Source organism: Pteronotus mesoamericanus, unplaced genomic scaffold (assembly GCF_021234165.1).
Source record: "Pteronotus mesoamericanus isolate MK-2021 breed Mesoamerican mustached bat unplaced genomic scaffold, CSHL_Meso_final contig_94, whole genome shotgun sequence".
In the NCBI taxonomy this organism is placed as follows: Eukaryota; Metazoa; Chordata; class Mammalia; order Chiroptera; family Mormoopidae; genus Pteronotus; species Pteronotus mesoamericanus.
The window spans coordinates 52,128,372-52,148,637 of record NW_026555285.1 but is presented as its reverse complement, the minus strand read 5'-3'; the positions used below and the strand labels follow the sequence as shown (position 1 = coordinate 52,148,637).

The window sequence follows — 20,266 nt, the reverse complement described above, 5'->3', positions numbered from 1 at the left end:
TTTGAAGTGTCAGGCACGCAAACCTTGAACTTGTAGCAGAACGTTGGAGACCCAGGGGCAGAGGGGAGGGCGGCGGGGATGGGTGCAGGGGCTGCGCCCAGCCACCCGTGGGGTGTGGGGGCCCAGGCACGGCCAGCAAACCGCCCAAGGCTGGCCGAGAGCCTGGGACAGGGCTCCCCGCCCGCCCGCCCGCCGCCCCCCAGCCTCCAGGAGGAGCCGGCCCTGCCGACTCCTCAGTGGAAGACCTCTGGCTCCCTGAGATGTTGTTTGAAAACACCCGGCTTATATCATTTGTTATGGCGGCTACAGCATATGCTGGGTGTGTGGAGAATGCGAGGCCTGGCCCCTGTTTCCCGCCTTTCTTCTCTTCTCTACAGGGCGTTTGCTTTGTCAACCGGGGCCCAGGGCCCTGAGGAACTCCCGAGACGGAAATCAAGAGCGTTCCCCTAGGATGAGTACCCAGGCAAGAGGCTTATTAAGAAACTCTTGTGCGCCCTGACTGGTGGGGCTTCGCTGGTTGGGCGCCGTCCTGCAAAGCGAAAGGCCGCGGTTGGATCCCCGGCCAGGGCACAGGCCTGGGCTGCGGTTCGGTCCCCGTTTGGGGCACGTACGGGAAGGGGCCGATTGATGCTTCTCTTCCACATCAGTGTTTTATTTATCTCCCTCCCTTCCCTGCTTTCTAATAATCTTTAAACCAATAAAATCCTAAAAACAAACAAACAAACAAACAAGCAAACCTTCGCGCGCAAGAGGGAGTTAGGCGCGATGGAAAGGAAGAACGGGCCGCTCCCCGAGCGAGGGCTGGGAGCCGCTTTAAAGTTGCTGAAGCGGGAACGGCGCCGTCGAGTGCGCAGAGGCTGGGGCTCTCCGGCGCCTGCGCGGTGGAACGACAGGCGTCTTCGTGCTTCGCCCGTCTCATTAGCGTGTTAAGCCACCCAAGGCTTCGTTTTTTGGCAGTAAAATGCAGCAGGGTCGCCGAAAGGACAGTCTGTCCTGTCGTCGCACATGTGCGAGCAAAGGGCACGCGACCGGAGTCAACCCCCCCGGACGGCAGCGCGTTCAGCCCCCGGGCCGATGGGCTGCAGGCGGCCGGGCTCCGGCCCAGCGCAGCCGGCCTGTCCGCCGCGGGACTGCGCGGCCTTCGAGAGAAAACGGCCCTGCCGGCGGCACAGAGCCGTTTGCGCCGCGATGAAATCGTTTCAGCTCCGTCACTCGGGGCTCTTCCCACGGGCCCCGTGCACACGGGTCTCCTCGCCCCCAGCGATGCCGGAGCCGCGCTCCCGCTCCCGCAGGGCGCAGAGCAAGGAATTCGCCCTCGGCCCCGATCCCCGGCGACCTCTGGGAGCAGGGCCCAGTTTTTACAGTCTTTGGGGTCCCCCGTGGATTTGGCAGAGTTTTGGGTCAGTAACTATTTGTTGAATTTAACAATAAATCATTAAAAAAAAATTTAATGTGGAGCCCTAGCTGGTGCAGCTCAGTGGAAAAGCGTGGCCGGTTGATTCCCGGTCAGAGCGCAGGCCTGGGCTGCGGGCCAGGTCCCCAGCGCGGGGCGTGTGAGGGGCAGCCACACATGGATGTCTCTCTCCCTCTCTCCCTCCCTCTCTCTGAAAGTAAATAAATAAAATCTGTTTTAAAAGTTTAACGTGTGGCATGCCCAGAAGCCTGAAGTGGAGCTTTTATAACTGCAGAACCTGCCCGAATGGGCCCGTCTCATTTAAAGAGACGCAGCTGGTTTTCAGAGGCAGCGACCAAAACCGCAAACCGCGTAGCCAAAGCAGGCGCAGAGGAGAGAACTTCGACCTCTAGCTGCGCCAGGAACCAAAGTCACCTCCCACCCCCAACACACAGAATCCAAGGACCAGGACGGAGCCGAACAGCGAACGCCGGAAGCGCCTGCTGTCCGGGGAGCCGGGGCTGGAGCCCCTTTGCCCTAAACGGCCAAGCTCCAGGCTCCCTCCTGTGGAACGTTGCGGTGCCGGCGCTTCCACACGCGTGTTCCCCGCAACCCCTTTCCGCCCTCCCTGCACCCTGGATCCAGGAGTTGGGACTGTGAGCATTAGCTTCCCGTTCTCCCAGGCGGCGCCGATCACAGTCAAATAAATAGCTGGTCTTAGTCCCCTGAGACCCTCGAGGGTGCTGTTTGGTCCAGCGGCGCCGGGCGCATGATTTCTGTCTGTCCTGTAACCCTTTCTCCACCCTGACCCCCTCCCAAGAGCCCAGAGTGTGGGGAAGCGGCCAGGTCGTGTTTTCAACCTGCATTTTAAATCAATTTTAAAAGCTACCCACACTGTGAGACATCCTGGTTTATAAAACATGTTTCGGGCTTTGTCTGCAGTCCCTGGCTCCTAGCTCCCAACCCTCCCCCCAGAATTTCTGAAGCGTGTTTTGTTATTATATTTGACCTTTGTCCTCCATTCCTGAATCACTTCAGAGCCTGTCATTTATACAAACCCCTGTCTGCTCTGCCTGGTTTATGTTAATGAGGCGACTTCTGGACAGCACCGAGGGGAGCCTGGTTGCCAGGGGAACCCGCCCCAAGGTTAGAGGTGGGAACGCGCCCCTTCATGCCCCCTCCCCTCGGGTGTGGGGTGGGGCCTGCGGATGGAGCTCAGTCACCAGGGCCAGCGGCGTCGTTGGTCGTGGGCAGTGAGGAGGCCTCCACGGACCCCGAACTCCCCGTGGGAAGTGTGTCCAGCTTGGTGCCCCAATGCAGCCACCGTGCCGGGAGGGGCCCCGGCCAACCCCAGACGGACAGAGGCGCCTGTGTTTCCAGGTCTCCCCCAAGGCCTCTCCCCACTGAGAGTTCGTTTGCACCCCCAACAGTCTTTGTAATAAACCGCCAGTGGAGGATGGGGATGGGTCTCCTGAGCCCTGTGAGCCGCTCCAGCCAATCGGCGAAGCCCGAGGAGCGGGGTGTGGGGACCCCCGGCCTGCAGCCAGCCGCTCAGAAGCACCTGCACTTGCGGTTGGGGTCCCAAGTGGGAGCTGCGCTGTGGGGCTGAGCCCTTGCCCTGGGGGCCGCGCGCTCCCAGAAGGTCGATGTCCGGGCGCAGCTAAGTTTGTGGGGCACCCGATCAATGTCTGCTGAGCGCTGGGGGCTGCCTGGCTGCGCTGGCGGGAAAAACTCCTGGGGACCCTTTACGCGTTTTGCTGTGCATACCGTGTGCCCATGTTTTGGGGCCAAACTCTCAAGAAACAAAATCTTTCATTTTAATTTATAAACTCAATTATTTAGTTATATTTAGATCCTTGTTTTTGGTACTATAAAGGAGTTTTAACATTTATTTTTGAACATATTATGGTACAATGAATTTTATGTAACAAGTAATTACAAAACACAAGAACAGAGACCATGTATTTCAGGTCCTTGTTTTTCCTTGTTTTTCCTTCAAATGGGTGAGCAAAACCGTGTGCATTATTCATGGCAAAATACAGTACCCTGGATATTTCAGTGGGCTTCCGGTTTCTCCCTTTGTTTTTATTTCTTTTTATTTTCTTCTTCTTATTTTTTGACATCGGTGGCTGCCCTCCGGGGCTTGGCAGGTTCAAGTCATCACTGCAACCTTTTTATTTTTACACATCAATTTCTTTATTTATTTTCCTTTTGTTGCTTTTTTCCCTTTATGTTTATTGTTTGCGCTATGACAGATGCCCCCGTTCTGCCCGCCTCTGCCCGCACCCCGGCGCCGGTCCCCCGTCCCTCTGGCCCACACCACACTGTCGCCCCTGCCACTGAGTGGCCCTCACCGCGGGTTTGTTCTGTGGGGAGGCGAGACCTTCCGGACCAGACAGCCAGCCTCACAGAGGAGACTCAGCCACATTTCTGTTTCCCTCCAATACCACAGACGCACTCAGACTCGTGTGCAGACTCGAGCCGAGGAAACACAACATGGGTGGCGGAGGGGGGGGTTCTGGAAAGCCCCGGACGGAGGGGGAGGGAGAGGGGCGGCCAAGACAGCCCTTCCCACCCGGTACCCTGTGCCCGAGGCGCCCGGGGATGGGAGCGTTTCCACAGCCGGAGGGACACCGCCCCACAGGAACCTCGAAGACTCCAGCAGTGTGGGTAAAAATAGAATAAACATGGAATGGAATAGGATAGGATAGGATAGAATAGAATAGAACAGAACAGAACAGAATAGAATAGAATAATGAATAGGATTGAATAGAACTGGATTTGCGCTTTGGTACCACCTACTGGAAGACGAAGGAAAGACCTCACACTGCGCTGTCTCAAGACTGAAAGGGATTTAACGGGAGGAAGGACAATCCAATCCACGCCCGGCTTGCGGTCAAGGCGCCGCCTAGGAGGACGCAGTACTCGCCGCCTCCATGATCACCTAGGAGTCGCAACTAACCTGCCGACCGGCCCCACAGAGGGCCACCTGAGGCCTGGCCGCTGGAGGCCTGTAGGTAAGGACGCACAGAATTAGCCGCGTCCAGGCCGGGAGGAGCGGTGGAGACGCAGCACAGGCTGGTCCCACGCCCACGTGTGTCAGACCAAAATTGGGAGGGACGGCTCGGCTGCACAAGTCCCTCCCGAGGATCAGAAAGTCCCGGCCCCACGCTGGGCCCCAGTCCAGGGTTCGAGGGCCGGGAAGAGAGTCCCCATCCCTCCTGGCTGTGAACGCCCGCAGGGCTGAGGCTGAGCCAGGCCAGGGCTGGGGTCCCAGGCGTCCTTCTTAAAGAGCCGCAGACTTACCGACAGACTGGCCCCTCTGAGCCCAGTGCCGGGGCAGCAGCTCGGAAGGCACCGGGGACCTGCAGGAGGAACTGAAGCATCAGACGTCAGGGTGAGAGCCGGGGCGGGAGCACCCTTCTCCCAGACAGAAGAGCTGGCAGAGGCCGCTGCTCCTTTGCTGAGCTCCTCACCAACCCCCTGAGCCACCAGGCGGGCGCTGTACCAGCTTGGGTTACCGGCAAGGCTGCGCCAATGGCTCAACCCCCAGCCCCTCTGCCTGGACTGGAGACGCAGCAGCTCCACCTAATACACAGAAACGTGCACAGGGAGGCAGCCAGCTTGGGGAGACAGAGAAACACGGCCCAGATGAGAGAAGAGGAGAGAGCGCCAAAAAAACCGAGCCAACTATAATGGGAGGCAAGCCAACCACCAGATACAGGGTTCAGAACAGTGGTTATGAGGGTGCGCGAGGAACTTAGAGCTTCAGCATTAGGGTGAAGGACAGAGAAACCATGGAGACGCAGTCCAGAAACGCAGAATATGCTAAATGAGATGGCGAATATGCCACCGAAATCAGTAGCAGATGAGGAGAAGCAGAGGGTCAAATCAGAGCTATTGAAGTTATAAGGTAGCAGAAATACCCAACTGGAACAATGAAGAGAAAAAATAATTTAAAAAAAATGAGGATAGTTTAGTCCTCGCTGGGCGGCTCCGTGGGTTGAAGCATCGACCCACACCCCAAAAAGGCTGCAGGTTCGCTCTCCAGGCAGGGCACATACTTCGGTTCTAGGTTTGATCCCTGGTCAGGGCGTGTAGGGGAGGCAACTGATCAATGTTTTTCCCCTTCTCTTTCTCTCCCCCTTCCTCTCTCTAAAATCAATAAAAACACATTGTCAGGTGAAGATTTAAAAAACAATGAGGATAGTTGAAGGGACCTGTGGGACATCAGGTGTGACGGCACCCACGTCATAGGGGCCCCAGAGGGAGAAGGGGGAGCGAGCAAGGGATCGAGGACCCGTGTGAGGGAAATGATGACTGAACCCCCTCACCTGGTGCAGGGACACAGACACACAGGTCGCGGGAGAGCAGAGAGTTTTAAACCAGGTGAACCCGACGGCACACCGCAATCCACACGGCAAAGGTTAAAGAGAACGGGAGAACCTTAAAAACAGCAAGAGACGAGCAGTTCGCTGCCCACGAGGGAGCGCCCATAAGACTGTCAGCTGATTTCTCAGCGGAACCTTCTCCGGCCGGAAGGAAATGGCACAAAATATTGGAAGTGAGGAAAAGGAAGGGCCCCAAACCAAGACTGCTCTACGCAGCAGAGCTGTCGTTTAGAACTGAAGGACAGGTAAAGAGCTTCCCAGACAAGAAAAAGCTAAAGGAGTTCATCACCACCAAACCGGCATTACAAGAAATATTAAAGGGTCTTGTTTAAGAAGGAAAAATGCATGAATAATACAGTGGCAATAAATACGTATCTATCAACAATCATTTTAAGTGGAAATGAATGAAATGTTCTCATCAGAAGAGCCACGGTGGCTGCGTGGATAAGAAAACAAGGCCCACCCTGGCTGGCATGGCTCAGTGGGCAGAGCGCCGGCCTGCAAACCAAAGGGTCGCTGGTTCGATTCCCAGTTGGGGCACAGGCCTGGGTTGCGGGCCGGGCCCTCAGTAGGGGGCGCGTGAGAGGCAGCCGCACACGGAGGTTTCTCTCCCTCTCTCCCTCCCTTTCTCTCTGTCTAAAAATAAATAAATAAAATCTTTTTCTTTTTTTTTTTTTAAGAACAATCTAACAACCTAACTTCTGAAATGTGAAATTTCCAGGCGGGTTTCCAAGGCGGGGACGTTGGGGGTTCAGAACGAGTCACCCCTCGGTGTCCCTCGGTGGAGGCAGATTGGAGCTAAAGGCAGCTTTCCGCTCGGGGGGGACTTCTGCCCCCCGCTGTCCACCACAGGCCGTGAGGAGAGAGAGGTTACCTCTTGGGATCTGTATGGAAGGCAGAACAGCCGCCTGCTTACTGAGCATCTGCTCTCTGATGCTGCCGTGACCCCGGGGCGCGTGGCCTCAGGCCCAGCTCCCGCCGTCTGGTACCCCCATCCCCTTCCCACCCCTGCTCCTCCGGTGCGTGGGGCCTCCGGCTCTGCCCTGCCCACAATTCCCATGACGAAATTCTTAAATTTGGTCATTTTTCTCTTGCTCATCTCTTCCCTGTCCTTTTGATTCAAGCAGACAGAAGAACTTGGGAGAGAGAAGGTTGTTCCTCCCCCCAGATCATACATCCCGAAGCCAGCTTCGTCGTCTTCTTTTTTTTAAAAGATGTTATTTGGTTTTAGAGAGAGGAGAAGGGAGGGAGAAAGAGGGAAACATCCATGTGTGGGTGCCTCTCGCGCGCCCCCTGCTGGGGACCTGGCCTGCAACCCGGGCCTGTGCCCTGACTGGGAATCGAACCAGTGACCCTTTGGTTCGCAGGCCGGCGCTCAACCCACAGAGCCACACCAGCTGGGGCTTCTTTGATTTCACTTTCCTCACTGAAAAGGGGGTGTAAGCAGGATCATCCATTTATTCTTTCATTCACAGAAACAGCACTTTGCTGTGTGGCAGGCGCATCCGGCTCTGTGCTTGGAGGTGGCGCGCAACGTCTCCAAAGGGGCGTCCCATCCTTGGGGACACACAGCCCCGCAGAACACAGGCTTAGGGTCACAGCTGCGGCTGCACACCAGGGTCCCCTGGGCTGGTGAGAAATAAAACACAACCACCCTTCGGCGCCCAGCCCCGCCCGGTTTCTGAGCCAAAGGCCCGGGGTGAGAACGCAGGGGGCAGCGCACATTGAGCAACAAAGTCCTTCTCGGATGACTCCTTTGCACCTAATTTGTTGCAGAACATTTTCACCAGCGACTGTTTGATGTACGAAGGACGCGGAGGTGGGGCTGCCTCCCGTCCTGAGACAGGGTGTCCCGTCCCCACGCACCTCCATGCGGCCCAGCTCCCCAGCTCGAGAGGAGCGGGAGGTTCTGGCGGCGGCGGCCCTGGCTCCAGCCTTATCTGTTCGCAGCTGATAAGGAGAAGGAGGCTGCGCCCTGGAGCCGGGGTCCAGCCTCCGGCACCAGCTGCTCCCGAGCCCCCCGGCCAGCTGGGCCTCCTTAGCCAAGCAAACCTGGGCTCTCGCCGTGAAATGCAAAGTTCTTTATGCGACCTTTAAGTCAATGAGAGCAAGTGACAGGCTGCTGAGAAAGAGGTTTAGCAACTTTATCGCCACCCCCCTGACGCCCCCACCCCACCCCCTACCCCCAGCCTTTTCTCTGAGCCGACTTAGATCTTAAGCAAACAGCCAGAGGTGGGACATTCCACGGCTACTTCTAGCCTCTCATTCCCTCCTGATGTCTATAGTTTCCCTTTATTAAGTGCCTATTTTCAAAGCCTCACTTGACATAGAAAATATCATGATGCCTTGGATTTGCTTTAAAAAAAAAAAACAACTCCAAGGAAAAGACGTATGGGGGAAAATAAATGAGATAAGGTTGGCAAAGGTGGATATTTAATTGTGGAACCCAGGCAGGTTGACGCGGTCACGGCGCCAGCTTTTGTGCAAGTTTGAAAATGTCCGCCCTGCACCCTTAATTAAAAATGACTGTGGGGGAAGGTAGACTTTAGATACCACTTTAACATTTTAAAATATTATTAGCAAGGTTTGGATTCAGTATCATCCTGTGAACTGAACCGCTTTTACACTTCTTACTCAAATAATACGTTCCTCGAGCTTAAAGAGGATTTCATTTTCATGTATAAGCCATTTAGGTCGTCGAGACGTTTCTAGTGATTTAAAGTCATAAAGTGCACTCACTTTTACGTGTAACCGACTTGTGGAATTAACAGGTAGGAGGCACTAAGGTGAAAGCGTGTTGCTCCTGATTCCAGCTGCCTTCGCGAAGGCGCCGGGCCGGGCGTCCGGCTCTGCCTGCCCTGCCCGCGGGTCCCGCGGGTCCCGCTCAGGTCCCTCTCAGGTCCCGGCGGCTCCCAGAACCGCCCCCGGGGCCTCCCTGCAGCCAGGCTGAGTCAGGCGCCATTGGTCTCTTTAACAGCCTCCTCAGCCAACCTCGCCTTTAAAGGCTTAACAGTTTAAATCGGTAACAGAGGCAGTACCGTCCTTGGAGGAAGCATGCTATTTTTAGAAAGCAGTTTTTATATTAAAATCTCAGGCCCGAAGGTACCCACCTGCCGAGGGGTCCTCTTTGGTGCCCAGAAGAGGGCTCCAGGCGCTGCTTTGGCAACAAGAAAAATAGAGACTCAGACAGTCTCAGAAGAGGCCTCCCCAATAACCCCCTCTTGGCCTCAGGGTGGCTCGGCCAAGGCGGGGGCGTGGTCGCCGTTCCCCTGTGCCCCGGAGCTCTGGGCACCCAGCACCCTGGGCCTTCTCCCACTCTCCGTGCGCTTCGTGTTTTGCAAAGGTCTACCCGCCACTAGGGCATTAATCTCTGTGCCTTCTGTGCCTCTACGTGGGGGCGGAGACCAGTGCCTCCCCGGAGCAGGGCTCTATGACCTGAGCGCAGGGCACGATGTGTTTAGCACGCCGCTGGGCAGGGAGGAAAGGCTCTGCCTGTGGGAACGGGGTGCCCAGCGGCGCCCCCACTCAAGACCTCTGGGGCCGGCGTCTGCTGGGCCGTCCCTTCGCCAGCTGGGTCCCCGCCCACCCCCCGGGATACAGTTAGCAACATAGCATCTCCATTTTCCTACCAACACATATTTGTTCCTGTTGGGATTTTAATTGTTTTTTGTTTTTTTCAGTGAGGGGAAGAGCCGTTGCCTTGGTTACCGATGTTTTATGTCAGGGTTGACCGGTCCTGCTGCTCTGGCTGCCAGGGCTGGGGACAGGATCCGCCCCGTGTCTCCACCCCCTGCCCCCAGCGGAGTCTCCTGAGGGGACAGTCACCGCGGGCCACTGCCAACGGCTTCCACGGCAGAGCACAGGCGTCCCTCTCCTGGCGGTTTCCTGTGGCCCAGGCCGAGGCGGGAAATACCTGCATCTTCTGCTCTTCCCTGTCCGGTCTCCTCCGGCGGTTATTCCAACTTTCAAATACGAGCACCTCAGACTCCACGGCCCTGCAGACCGATCTTGAATGTATTGATGAGAGAGAGCAGCAGGCTCTCCTACCAGCGGAGTCGGGGAGAAAATGGCCCGGAGCTGCGCTGTGAGGTAAGGACAGAAATCCTCCAGGTCTTAGAGCCAAGGGGGAGGTTAAAAGCCTCCAGAGTAAGTTGCGATGCAGGCAAGAGCGCTCCTCCTCATTGAGACACTCTGCGCCGCCTTGGTCTCGAAATGCTTCCAAGTGATGACAACACAATTGCTCCCGTGTATGATGTGCACCCACGGTTTTGTGCGCATTATACACGGGATTATTGCACCCACTATTATTCCCGTGTATAATGCGCATTCTTATTTTCCCTCAACAATCTGGGCAGAAAGGTGCGCATTTTACATGGCAAAATATGGCAATCAAAGTCTGCAGGTTACACAATGATCGCATAATAGTTATTATGCCTTAAACATTGTATATGCCTTTATATTTATGTGTGATTGCATTGCTTGCACACGTACGTACATTTCTGCTTATGCTTTTTTTTTTTTCATTTTAAATTTCAAGGTTTTTCTTTAAATTTCTAGGCTTCTGTTTGTGATCGGTTTGGCGTTGCAGACCATTCCTTTGGGAGACAGTAAGAAGCGTTTTTCTAGCAGTCGTTTAGTTTTTATTGCGTAGTTGTTTTTCAGTCATCCTCAGTCGCCTATTTCCGATGTTTTTAAAAGGCTGCTGGGGGGAGGACCATGAAGGCGGCGGTGAGGAAATCAGCAACGCTACAGACCAGAGGCTCCCGCGGAAAACGTTCAGCGGGACGTGGCCCGGTTTCCGGGGCGCGAACGCGAGCGCGCAGGACCTGCTTCCCCACGTGGGGGCTTCGCGAGGAGAGCGTGAGTCCCACACCGCCTTAACCCCTTCGCGGCCCGTCACCCCGCCGCCAGACTCCAAAGTTAGGGCCCGGGAAAGCCTGGGCTACGCCAAGGATCAAACGAGAAACCCAAGAGAAAATTCGATCATCTTCCAAGGGCGATACACTATAAAGCAAAACTATTTCCTAGCGAGGTGCTCTTGTGCCCTGAAGTTTCCTGCTTTCCTTGGTAAACGCTGCATCCGCTCTTCAATGGCCCAGAGAGCTGACTGAAATGCATTTAAAACACACATCTCAACCCTCTCGGGCTCCAGACCCCACGTCCCCATGGAGTCCTTTGGCGGGGGAGGGGGGCGGCGGGGGGAAGGGGGGCGTCCTTGCACCCGTGGGTGGTCCTCGCCCGGGAGGCCTGTCTTCAGTCACTGTCACTAAGTCACAGCCTGGACTTAACATGTGAAAGAAAGAAAACCGTCCTCGCTGGGGGCAGGGTTTCACGTCCCGTCCTCGGACGCGGTCCGCCCCGCCCCGCCCCGCCCCGGCAGCTCGTCTTCCCTCCTCTAAGGAACGAGCGGGGTTTACCCGAGCAAACACGCTCGGCAGGGGGCTAATGTTATTGCCTGCGGGGCGGGCTCCCCGCCCTCCGCCGGCCGATGCGCGCGGAGGGGGCGCCCGCGCGCCGAGCTGACGCCCGAGCCGCCCCCCCAGGTGCGCTCCCGCGGCCGCTCTGCTGCAGGAACGGCGGCACCTGCGTGCTGGGCAGCTTCTGCGTGTGCTCCGCCCACTTCACCGGCCGCTACTGCGAGCACGACCAGAGGCACAGGTGGGCGCGGGCGCGGCGGCCGGCGGGCCCGGGGCGGGGGCGCGCGCGGAGCCGGGGCGCGCGGGGCGGAGCTGGGGGCGGGGCGCGCGGAGCCGGGGAGGCGGGGCGGGGGCGCGCGGGGCGGCTGCCCTCACGCGCTGTCTCGGCCTCATAGCGAGTGCGGCGCCCTGGTGCACGGATCCTGGACCTTCCGCGGCTGCCGGCTGTGCAGGTGCGTCTTCGGGGTCCTGCACTGCCTCCCCCGCCAGACACCCGGCCGCTGCGGTAAGGGGACTCGCGTCCTGTGCGCACAGTCCACACACGCATGCAGTTGCTGCTTTATGCCCTTCGGTCCTTAGAGATCCGCCTGTGCCAGGCGACACAGAAATGAGCAAACTGGGTCGAGTCATCCCTCAGGAAAGTCACGTCAGCTGTGAATCACATAGTGTATTATCCTTTTAAAACTTGCAACACAGTATTAGTGCCCAGCATATGTTACCTCCCACGGACGACCTTCACGCCTGGGAGCTTGCACCTTTTGAGCGCCTTCACCCGTTTCACCCCTCCCCCTACCGCCCCCCGCACGTTTGCCAACCACACACCTGTCTTCTGTATGTGTAAGTTTTAGTTCCTTTCTTCATATACGATTCTACATATAAGTGACATCATATGGCATTTTTTCTGTCTGACTTAATTCACTTAGCACGAAGCCCTCAAAGTCCACCCATGTTGTTAAAGATGGCAAGACTCCCCTTTTATAATAGCTGAATAATTATAAATGTGTTATACAGGGTCCGGCAGAAGTAAGGCCTACTTGAGTGTGGTTGGTAGGGTAATAATATGGGTGCAATAATTCATAGTTTTAACTCTGAACATTTCACCTAAAATGTCATGCGGTGTTGCTTGAGCGTGATATTGTTATGGTTCAGAATTACATGCTCATGATTTTGTAATAAAAAGGGGCGTTCGTAGTGCCAGACCCTGTATATATAAAATTACATATATATCACATTTTCTTTATTCATTTACCCAGCGAGGTACACTTGGGTGCTTACCTACCTTGGCTATTTGTACGTAATGCTGCAATAAACGTAGGGATGCCCATAGCTTTTTTTGAATTAGTGGTTTGGATTTCTTGCGCTAAATACCCAGAAGTGGAATTGCTGGTTTGTATGGAAGTTCTACTTTTAATTTTCTGGGGACTCTCCGTATCGTTTCCCAGAGTGGCTGCATCAGTTTACATTCCCACCAACAGTGCGGGAGGGCCCAGGGTCCGCTTCTCAGCCACTGCGCCATTTCTGTGCTCTGCCTGTAAGAGTGATTATCAGTATAAAACTAAGCAGAGGCCTGGCTGGGGGGCTCAGTGGACTGAGCGCCGGCCTGTGAACCAAAGGGCTGTGGGTTCGATTCCCAGTCAGGGCACAGGCCTGGGTTGCAGGCCAGGTCCCCAGCTGGGGGCACATGAGAGGCAATCAATCAATGTATCTCTCGCACATTGATGTTTCTCTCCCTCTCTTTCTCTCTCTCTTCCCCTCTCTCTAAAAATAAATAAACAAAATCTTTAAAAGAAAGAAATTAAAAGAAAATTTAAAGAGACAATGTGTCATAATAGAAAAAGCAGAAAAATCCCCTCAATTACTTGTTACAATGTTTATGATCTTTAGGAAAGGTTAGAGGACTCGGACTCCACATGTTGGACTCCACATATTTGCCGGTCTCCTGTTAAGATGAAAAGGCACTGCATCTGTTACATGTTAAGCACAAAAATAAATCGTTACATTTTGCACCAAAGTATTCAAATTAATGCAGTGAGGTTAGAATTATTTCATTATCTAGCATGTCTATGCCAATTTCCTGAAATGTGTTTTTGAAGGTTGTGAACACTACCCGCTAATACTTGGTGGGCACTAAGTTAATTAGGGTACAAAAAAAAAAGAGGGAAGCGGTCAGGTCGGCGAGCAGGGGTCTTTGCCAGCCCTTGAGCCAGCCCGAGATCTCCTTATACTAGGAGGGCGGTTCTTCCTACCTGTGGCCCCAAACAGCTAAGTATTCCGTTAGCATGCAGAACCCGCTGAATGCTCTCAAGAACGCAGTGGCAGAGCTGTACTCCCTGCCTGGACGTCCCCGCCGGGCGCGGCCGATGGTACTCGCTTGTGGCCAGGGCTTTCGCCACGTCCCCTGCCCAGCCTCAGTGTCCCCGACCAGGGGCAGTGACAGCCCTTCCTACTCAGCGCATCTGGGCTAGCGGCCCAGCCACGCGGGAGGCGGGAGCCGCGGGCGCTCGGAGCTCAGAGTGAGGCCCCCGTGGAGCAGGGGGGGGTGAGCCCGGGGGGGGGAGGCTCCCAGCCTCCTTGTGGGGTTGTTGCCATTGCTTTGGGGGTGGGCGCTTTCCTGTTTGATAAACTGTCCCCAGTCAAATAATAGCGTTAGGACTAATATGGGGGAAAGGTGGTCCTTCCTTGAACGAGGTAGATGCTAACAACTTGATGCCTTCTTTTTTAAAAGATTTTCTTTTTTTAGAGAGAAGGGCAGGGAAGGAGAAAGAGGGAGAGAAACATCCATGTGTGGGTGCTTCTCGCAGGCCCCTAACTGGGGACCTGGCCTGCAACCCAGGCCTGTGCCCCGACTGGGAATCGAACCGGCCACCCTTTGGTTTGCAGGCCGGCGCTCTGCCCACGGAGCGACATCAGGCAGGGCAAGGCTGCCTTCTATTTTAAGTCAGATATATTTGCCCCCTGTTGTCACAGGACTTGGTGTGGGGCTCAGAAAGGCCCCTTTGGTCACTCAGGTGCTAAATGAGAGGGGCCAGGTCTCCTCTGCCGTAATGACAGCAAAGCCTTCAGCTCCAGGGTCCACCAACATCCCGCGTTTGGGACGGCAGAGAAAGGGACAGAAAGGCGAAAGGCACGCGCACCTTCCCTGCGCCGCGCCCCAGGCGGGGCCGCGGGCCTGGGCGCAGAGCCCGGGAGGAGGCGGCCTGAGAAGGGCCTCTGTGGGAGCAGCTGCACGCGTGTGCGCCACCCTTAGAGCGTGTCTTTCTCACGTGCCGCGGGGCTTTCTTTCAGACCGGAGAGACTTCCTGCCCTCCCGCTCGCCAGGCCTGCCCGCCGGCCGCCTGCTGCTGCTCCTCGGCCTCCTGCCCTGCCTCCTCCTGCCCGGCGTGGGCCGCGAGGCTGAGCCCGCCGCCCGGCCCGTGGGGACCCCGCGCGGTGGCCCCGGAGCTGCCGGGCCCACGTGTCCGTGCGTCCTCTTTAGTTCCCTATGTTGTAAGTAATGTATTTGTTGCCTTTCTGTGAACTGAGCATCACATCAGTGTTTTTGTTAATAAACGTTTTCAGGAAAGAGCGTTTCTTGCTTCCCTAAGCGTTGCTTCAGGGCACACGACCTGGCCGCACAAGAGCAAATGCTGCCGGCCCGGCGGCCTCAACCGCACGGGGCCTGTGCTGGCGTCTGGCCGGCTGGGCCGGCGCCCCCTCCCCCAGCTCCCGCCTCCCAGCCCCCCTGCCCCACACGCGGCTGATCCGGGAGGCTGTCGAGGGCTCAGCGTGCAGGCAGCCTGGCGCTGATGGGTTCACTCAGGGTTTGTCACCCGGCTTAGGTTAACCTGCAAACCCACTTGGAACACTCCAGGCTGCATAAGGTTTGTGTAACCGCGTCCCAGGCTCTGCTAAGAACTGAACCGCAGCCACTTCACGGGTTGAACTTCCTTCCACACCTGTGCTCTGCCTGCGGCGACTCAGCGACAAGCCCCAGGTGATTCGCGTCACCAGGGGCCAGCCCGAGAGGCCCCGAGGACTTTATACCGACCTCTTGACTCTTCCCAAACTATTCTCGTTATACCCCGTTTATAATCCTAAGGTCTCCTCCCAGCCCAGGGGCGGGGATTCTCCGCGGCGCTGGAACGTCAGATTTCTAGGCCTGTGTTCTAACTGCACACGCTGCTATGTCCCCACCGCAGCTGCGGGGAGGAGGCTGCCCTCAGGGTTATGCGTGACTCTCCTGGATAAAAACAAACCTGACCCTTCGTTCGGGGACAGCGGCTTTGAGGGGAGCGCCTCCTCTCCCTCGTGCACCCTTACCTGTCGGCTGGCTGTAAACTGCATTCCTTCTCCTGAAATCTTGGGGTTGTCCCTTGGCCGGAGACACGGAGCCACTGGACGCGGTCCTGGCTAACGCCGCCGCAGCGCCGCCTGTCTTTCGTTGGTTCACTGTCCATCTCCCCGCTAGTGCCTAGGTCCGGGGGCGGGAGAGGGCCAGGGCCAGCATCGCAGGTGTGCCCAGCTGTGCTCCGTGCCCGGCAAGGAGCGGCTGCCCCGCCCCATGCCTCACAGACGCAGGAAGGCGGGAAGGGGGCGGTGCGGGTGGGGGGCGGAGGGACCTGCCTCCTTCTCTGCGGCTCCCTCTGCGGGTGCTCCTCTGTCATGCCCTTCCAGGACAGGGAGCAGTTCTGGGGGTTCTCCCCAACACCCCCTTAAAAGGGGAAGATTCTACACAGCAGGACCCGCAGGAAAGGCGACACAGGGAGGGAGAAGCCAACCCAGGAGGTCCCGCGGCCCCCCCACTGTGTCGGCCGGCGGGCCTGCGGCAGCGGGTCAGCCGCTGCCCGGGAGCTGCCGCCCGCGGCCGACCCTGGGAAGAGCTCGGGAAACGTGTGGGGCCTGAATGGCCGGCCTCCCCGCCCATCACACCGTGACTGGGCTCGGGCGTTTCTGAGCGGCGTCTGTCAAGTGTCTCAGTCAGCCCCGCTTGGACACGGGCCCGAGAGGCCCAAAGGCAAGAATACGACGAGTAAGAGTGAACTAGAGAGAAAAAAGGGCTCTGAAAGAGACAACACAGCCTGAATTCGCACACCAACTGATCAGAATATTGATATTTTACAAACCTCACAGGATTTCATTTAAAACGTTCGCAGCGGAGCCCGGGCCGGGTGGCTCCGTTGGTTGGAGCGTCGGCCTGCAACGGAAGGACTGAGGGTCTCGTCCCCATCCGGCCGGGCACAGAGCCAACCAGTCGATGCTTCTCGTTCACATCAATGTTTCTCTGTCTTCCTTCCTCCCTCTAAAAAAGCAATGAAGAAATGTCTTCAGGTGAGGATTAAAAAAAAAAAAGAAAGCAAAAGAAAAATGTTCACCGCTGACTTCCATGGAAACGCCGATGCAGGGTTCTCGCCCATGGGATAGGAAGCCCGTCGTGGACCGGACAGGGTCTGCGGGCAGGAAGCGTTTTCCCATCGACCCTGGGAGCCGCCTGCCCGCGGGCAGCTGTCCGGGGCTCAGCTGGGACGTGCTGCCGCGAGGGTGGTTTTGACTGCGCCTGGGTGCGGGCCACCAGGCCTCCAGGCGACCAGAGGGCGCTCACCGTCGGCGCCGAGGGGAAGGTCAGGCCGGCCTCCGCGGGCTGCGTGCTCCCTCTGCGCTCTGCGGGGGCCGCGTGGGGCGGGGGGCACGCATGACTCAACGCACCCAGCTGGAGGCGGGGCTGGGCGGCAGACCCGCTAAGCAGGCACTAGGGAGAGAAGTGCACCGGCGCGAACGTTGGCGGCGGCTTGGCGTCCCGGGGCGGGGGCGCGGCAGGGAGACTCCAGGAGACAGAAGAGGGGCCTGTGGACGGAGCCACGCCCTTCGGATGGATGGCATTTCCCTTTGGTTTTCCAGCTTTTAACAATAAAATCCCGAGGATATGTTTACTGATTTTAGGGAGAGAAGGAGGGAGGGAGAAAGAGCTGTTGCTTCCCAAATGGACCAAACTGGCAACGCAGGCACGTGCCCCGACCGGGAATCGAACCGGGGACCTTTGGGTTCACCAACGGAGCCACACCTGTCAGGGCCCTTTTCGGCTCTTTAAATCCACTTTAGTTCATAAGCCTCTGAAATACAATTATTTTAAAAATCCACGTTGTAAAATAGTTTATTGGCCCCTTTAAACTTTTCAACCATTGGTTATGAAAGTGAGAATTCAGGGTCGTATTAAATAAGTGTTAAAGAGAAAGAAAGGTAGACCCAGTAAAGGGTCGGCGTGAAAAACAATTATTCCAATTTTGAGACAAGTACTTCTGGGCCCTAGTTGATAGCCCAGTTGTCTTGAGTAGTTTCCAGTGCGTTCTGAGCAGCACCTTGTATGGCGGCTTCACCGTTATGGAAACAAACCACCGAGGGGCTTCGCGAATGTACCCTAAGAGCTCGCTGCCTGTGTTTGTTCTCCGTGTAGAAGGGTCACCGCGCCTGCACTTCATACCAGTGTGAGGCGCTGAGACGCGGCGCGGGGCCGGCGGCATGCTGTCCTCTTTTCCGCGGCCGCACCGAGGAAACGGGGCTGCGGGGACACCCACCCCTGAGGGGCCGCGGTTCTGGCACAAGGGACAATCGAGTACACGCTGACTATTCCTGGGAATATATCCAGGCCGCAGACACGCGTTCACACTTTAGGTAGAAAATTAGGAGCCAGGATCATGGGTCCTCCGAAGAGAATAATTCCTGGTTATAAGGGAAAAGCCCAAATAACCACGTTATCTTTCTGTATCTGTCTATCTAACCTACGCATCCATTCACCTGCATAACGAAGGAACCAACTAACCGGGAACCGTTCACCTGCCCGTCTCTGGAAAGAACGACGTAAAATCCCGCCCACAAACTGAAAAGGAAGCTGCTGGCTCCTCTTGTGCTGCAGATAAAGGGACTTCCCTTGTCCACCGCCCCCAGGTGCCCAGAGAGAGCGATAAAGAGCAGAGACTCCCCAGGCGGCAAGAGAGGGCCCTTCCCCCAAACGTGTGGCCGATGTTATCTGAGCGGCCGGCCGATGGAGGCAGCCTGGAGGGGCCCCTGGCTCCCGTCCCCTGTCCCCGCCCGCCCGCCTCCTCCCCGCCTGGCTTTGCTCACGCGGACAGCGGGGGGCCGGCCTTTGCAGGAGGCAGTCACGGGCTCTGGGTGTCCGACTGTTTCCAGCGGGGCTGTCACTGAGGGGCCCCACTGCCCAGGACACTGAGGAGGAACGGGGGAGGCCACAGGGCTCTGCGCCCTGTCTGCCCGGACCTCCCAGCCCGCTCCCGCATCCGAGGTCACACCGGATGCCTGTGGGGAGACAGCCCGCGCCCCCCCCGCCCCCTGCCATACCGCCGTCTCCCGCTTCTGGCCTGGGAGCCGTGTGCCCTCGTGGCCGGCGGGGGCATCCCAGGGCCTCTGTGGCCTGCGGGAATCAGTCCGGCTCCGCGCCACACAGGCAGCACTGCCTTCCCGCTGAGTTCAGCTTCGAGTAGTTGAAGTTCTAGAAGCTTCTCTCCTTTCACACGGACTGTCTGCTCTTGGGAAAGGGAAACGAGGGGCAGTGTCTCCTCCGCTGAGAACGGCCGGGCGCCCCCCGAGCTCCTGACCAGCTGCGGGACCCCGATGGGCCGGCCGGACCTTAGGAAGGCCTGTGGCTGTGGAGGCGCCGAGTCCCAGCGGCTGGACCACAGGCTGAGCGAGGGGCGCTAAGAACCCCCGCGCTTTGACTCGAACGGCGGGATCCGGCCGCCCGCCGAGGCCGGTGACGGAAGGGCTGCTTCTGCGGCGTCACCGGCTTGCCTTCAGGAAGGTGTTTTAAAAACGAATTAACCCCAAACCTTAGTTTATTATTATTTTTAGAGCCGGGAGTTGATCTAAGTGACCTACACCACCTGCCGCCATTCGGGTGCCTCGGTCCCTCCGGGGTGCTCTCCGGCCGGGCGCCCCACCTGTGGGACGGGGCCCACAGGCTCCCCCCGGCCACTGGCTGCGGGGGTCCCGCCAGCAGGAGCCCCCACCCAAGATGTGGACGGGAATAAGGGCGTTTCCATCCACAGAGGCTCCTTCTGCCGGTTTTCCTCAGCCTGCTGAGCCCCCACATCTTTCCAGGAGCCTTCTCCCCACAGCGCCCATCCCTGCCCCTGGGACCCCGGCTGGCAGACGCCCTGTGACCGACACTTGGTCCAGGCCCTGCACCGGCCTTCTCTCCTTCTCGCCCCGAGTCGTACCCTGGCGATGAGGCTGATGCTCCAAATCTGAAGTGACCAAGCGGTGACCGCCCCCAGCCCCAACCCCGGCCCCGGCCCCAGCCCCGTGTGCTGCCCCGCGGCTGCGGAGCCTGAACCGAGGGAGGGACGCGTCTCTTCTCATTTCCAGACGCAGCTGAGCGGGCGCCTCTGCGCGGCAGGGCGGGACTGGGGGGGGGGCGTCAAACCTCGAGGGGACCCCTGGCTTCGCTGGCCCTCGCCCCCGGGCAAGGGTCTGCCTTGTCTCGGTGTCAACAGGAAGGGAGAGAATTTGCACAGAGAATTTGCACTCGGTGGCACATTGGATGCTGCAACGGCTGGGGGCTGCTCCCTCATCGGCAAGGGGGCGGGGGGCGGGGGGACCGTCATGCAGGCCTGTTTGCAGGGGGCAGCCCGGGAGGTGGCTGCAGCCTCAGTGCTGGACCAGCAGGTCCCGGGCGAGCTACACCTCGGCTGCTAGGACCAGTGCACAGGGACGGTGGCCAGGCCCTGGGGACCAGCGAGGACAAGGTGCTGCGCGCTGAGGGGCGGCTGGCTCCGAGCTGGTCCCCCGAGCCGAGCTCTCCAAATGGTGGGCCAGGCCCCGCACGGCCACTTCCTGCAGGGAGGCCGGCCTGTGTCCGGGAGGACCCTGTCCCATCGTGTTGGCCGGCAGTGCCCCGTGGGCCCCAGGGCCTGCCACCCCCCTCCCCGGCGAGGCCCCGGCCCCCGAGGCAGCCAGGTCTTCTAGAAGATTCCCCAAAGACAGGGACTCATCTGCAGCTGGCCAGCCCCTCGCAGTCCTCATCCTGCTCCTCCTCTTTAGCCCCGGGCGGAGGGCGACCGCCCTGCAGGGAGGAG

General features: G+C 57.9%; 1 protein-coding gene across 1 annotated transcript; it reads left to right on the top strand.

Annotated features, from left to right (window-relative positions):
* Positions 1–765: 765 nt before the first annotated feature.
* LOC129081188 (cryptic protein-like) lies at positions 766–19,351 on the top strand. Its single transcript, XM_054586712.1, is given in 7 exon segments — positions 766–846; positions 10,322–10,391; positions 10,483–10,644; positions 11,328–11,442; positions 11,597–11,706; positions 14,487–14,630; positions 19,290–19,351. Coding segments are annotated over 7 exon segments (744 nt in total).
* The last annotated feature ends 915 nt before the right edge of the window (positions 19,352–20,266 follow it).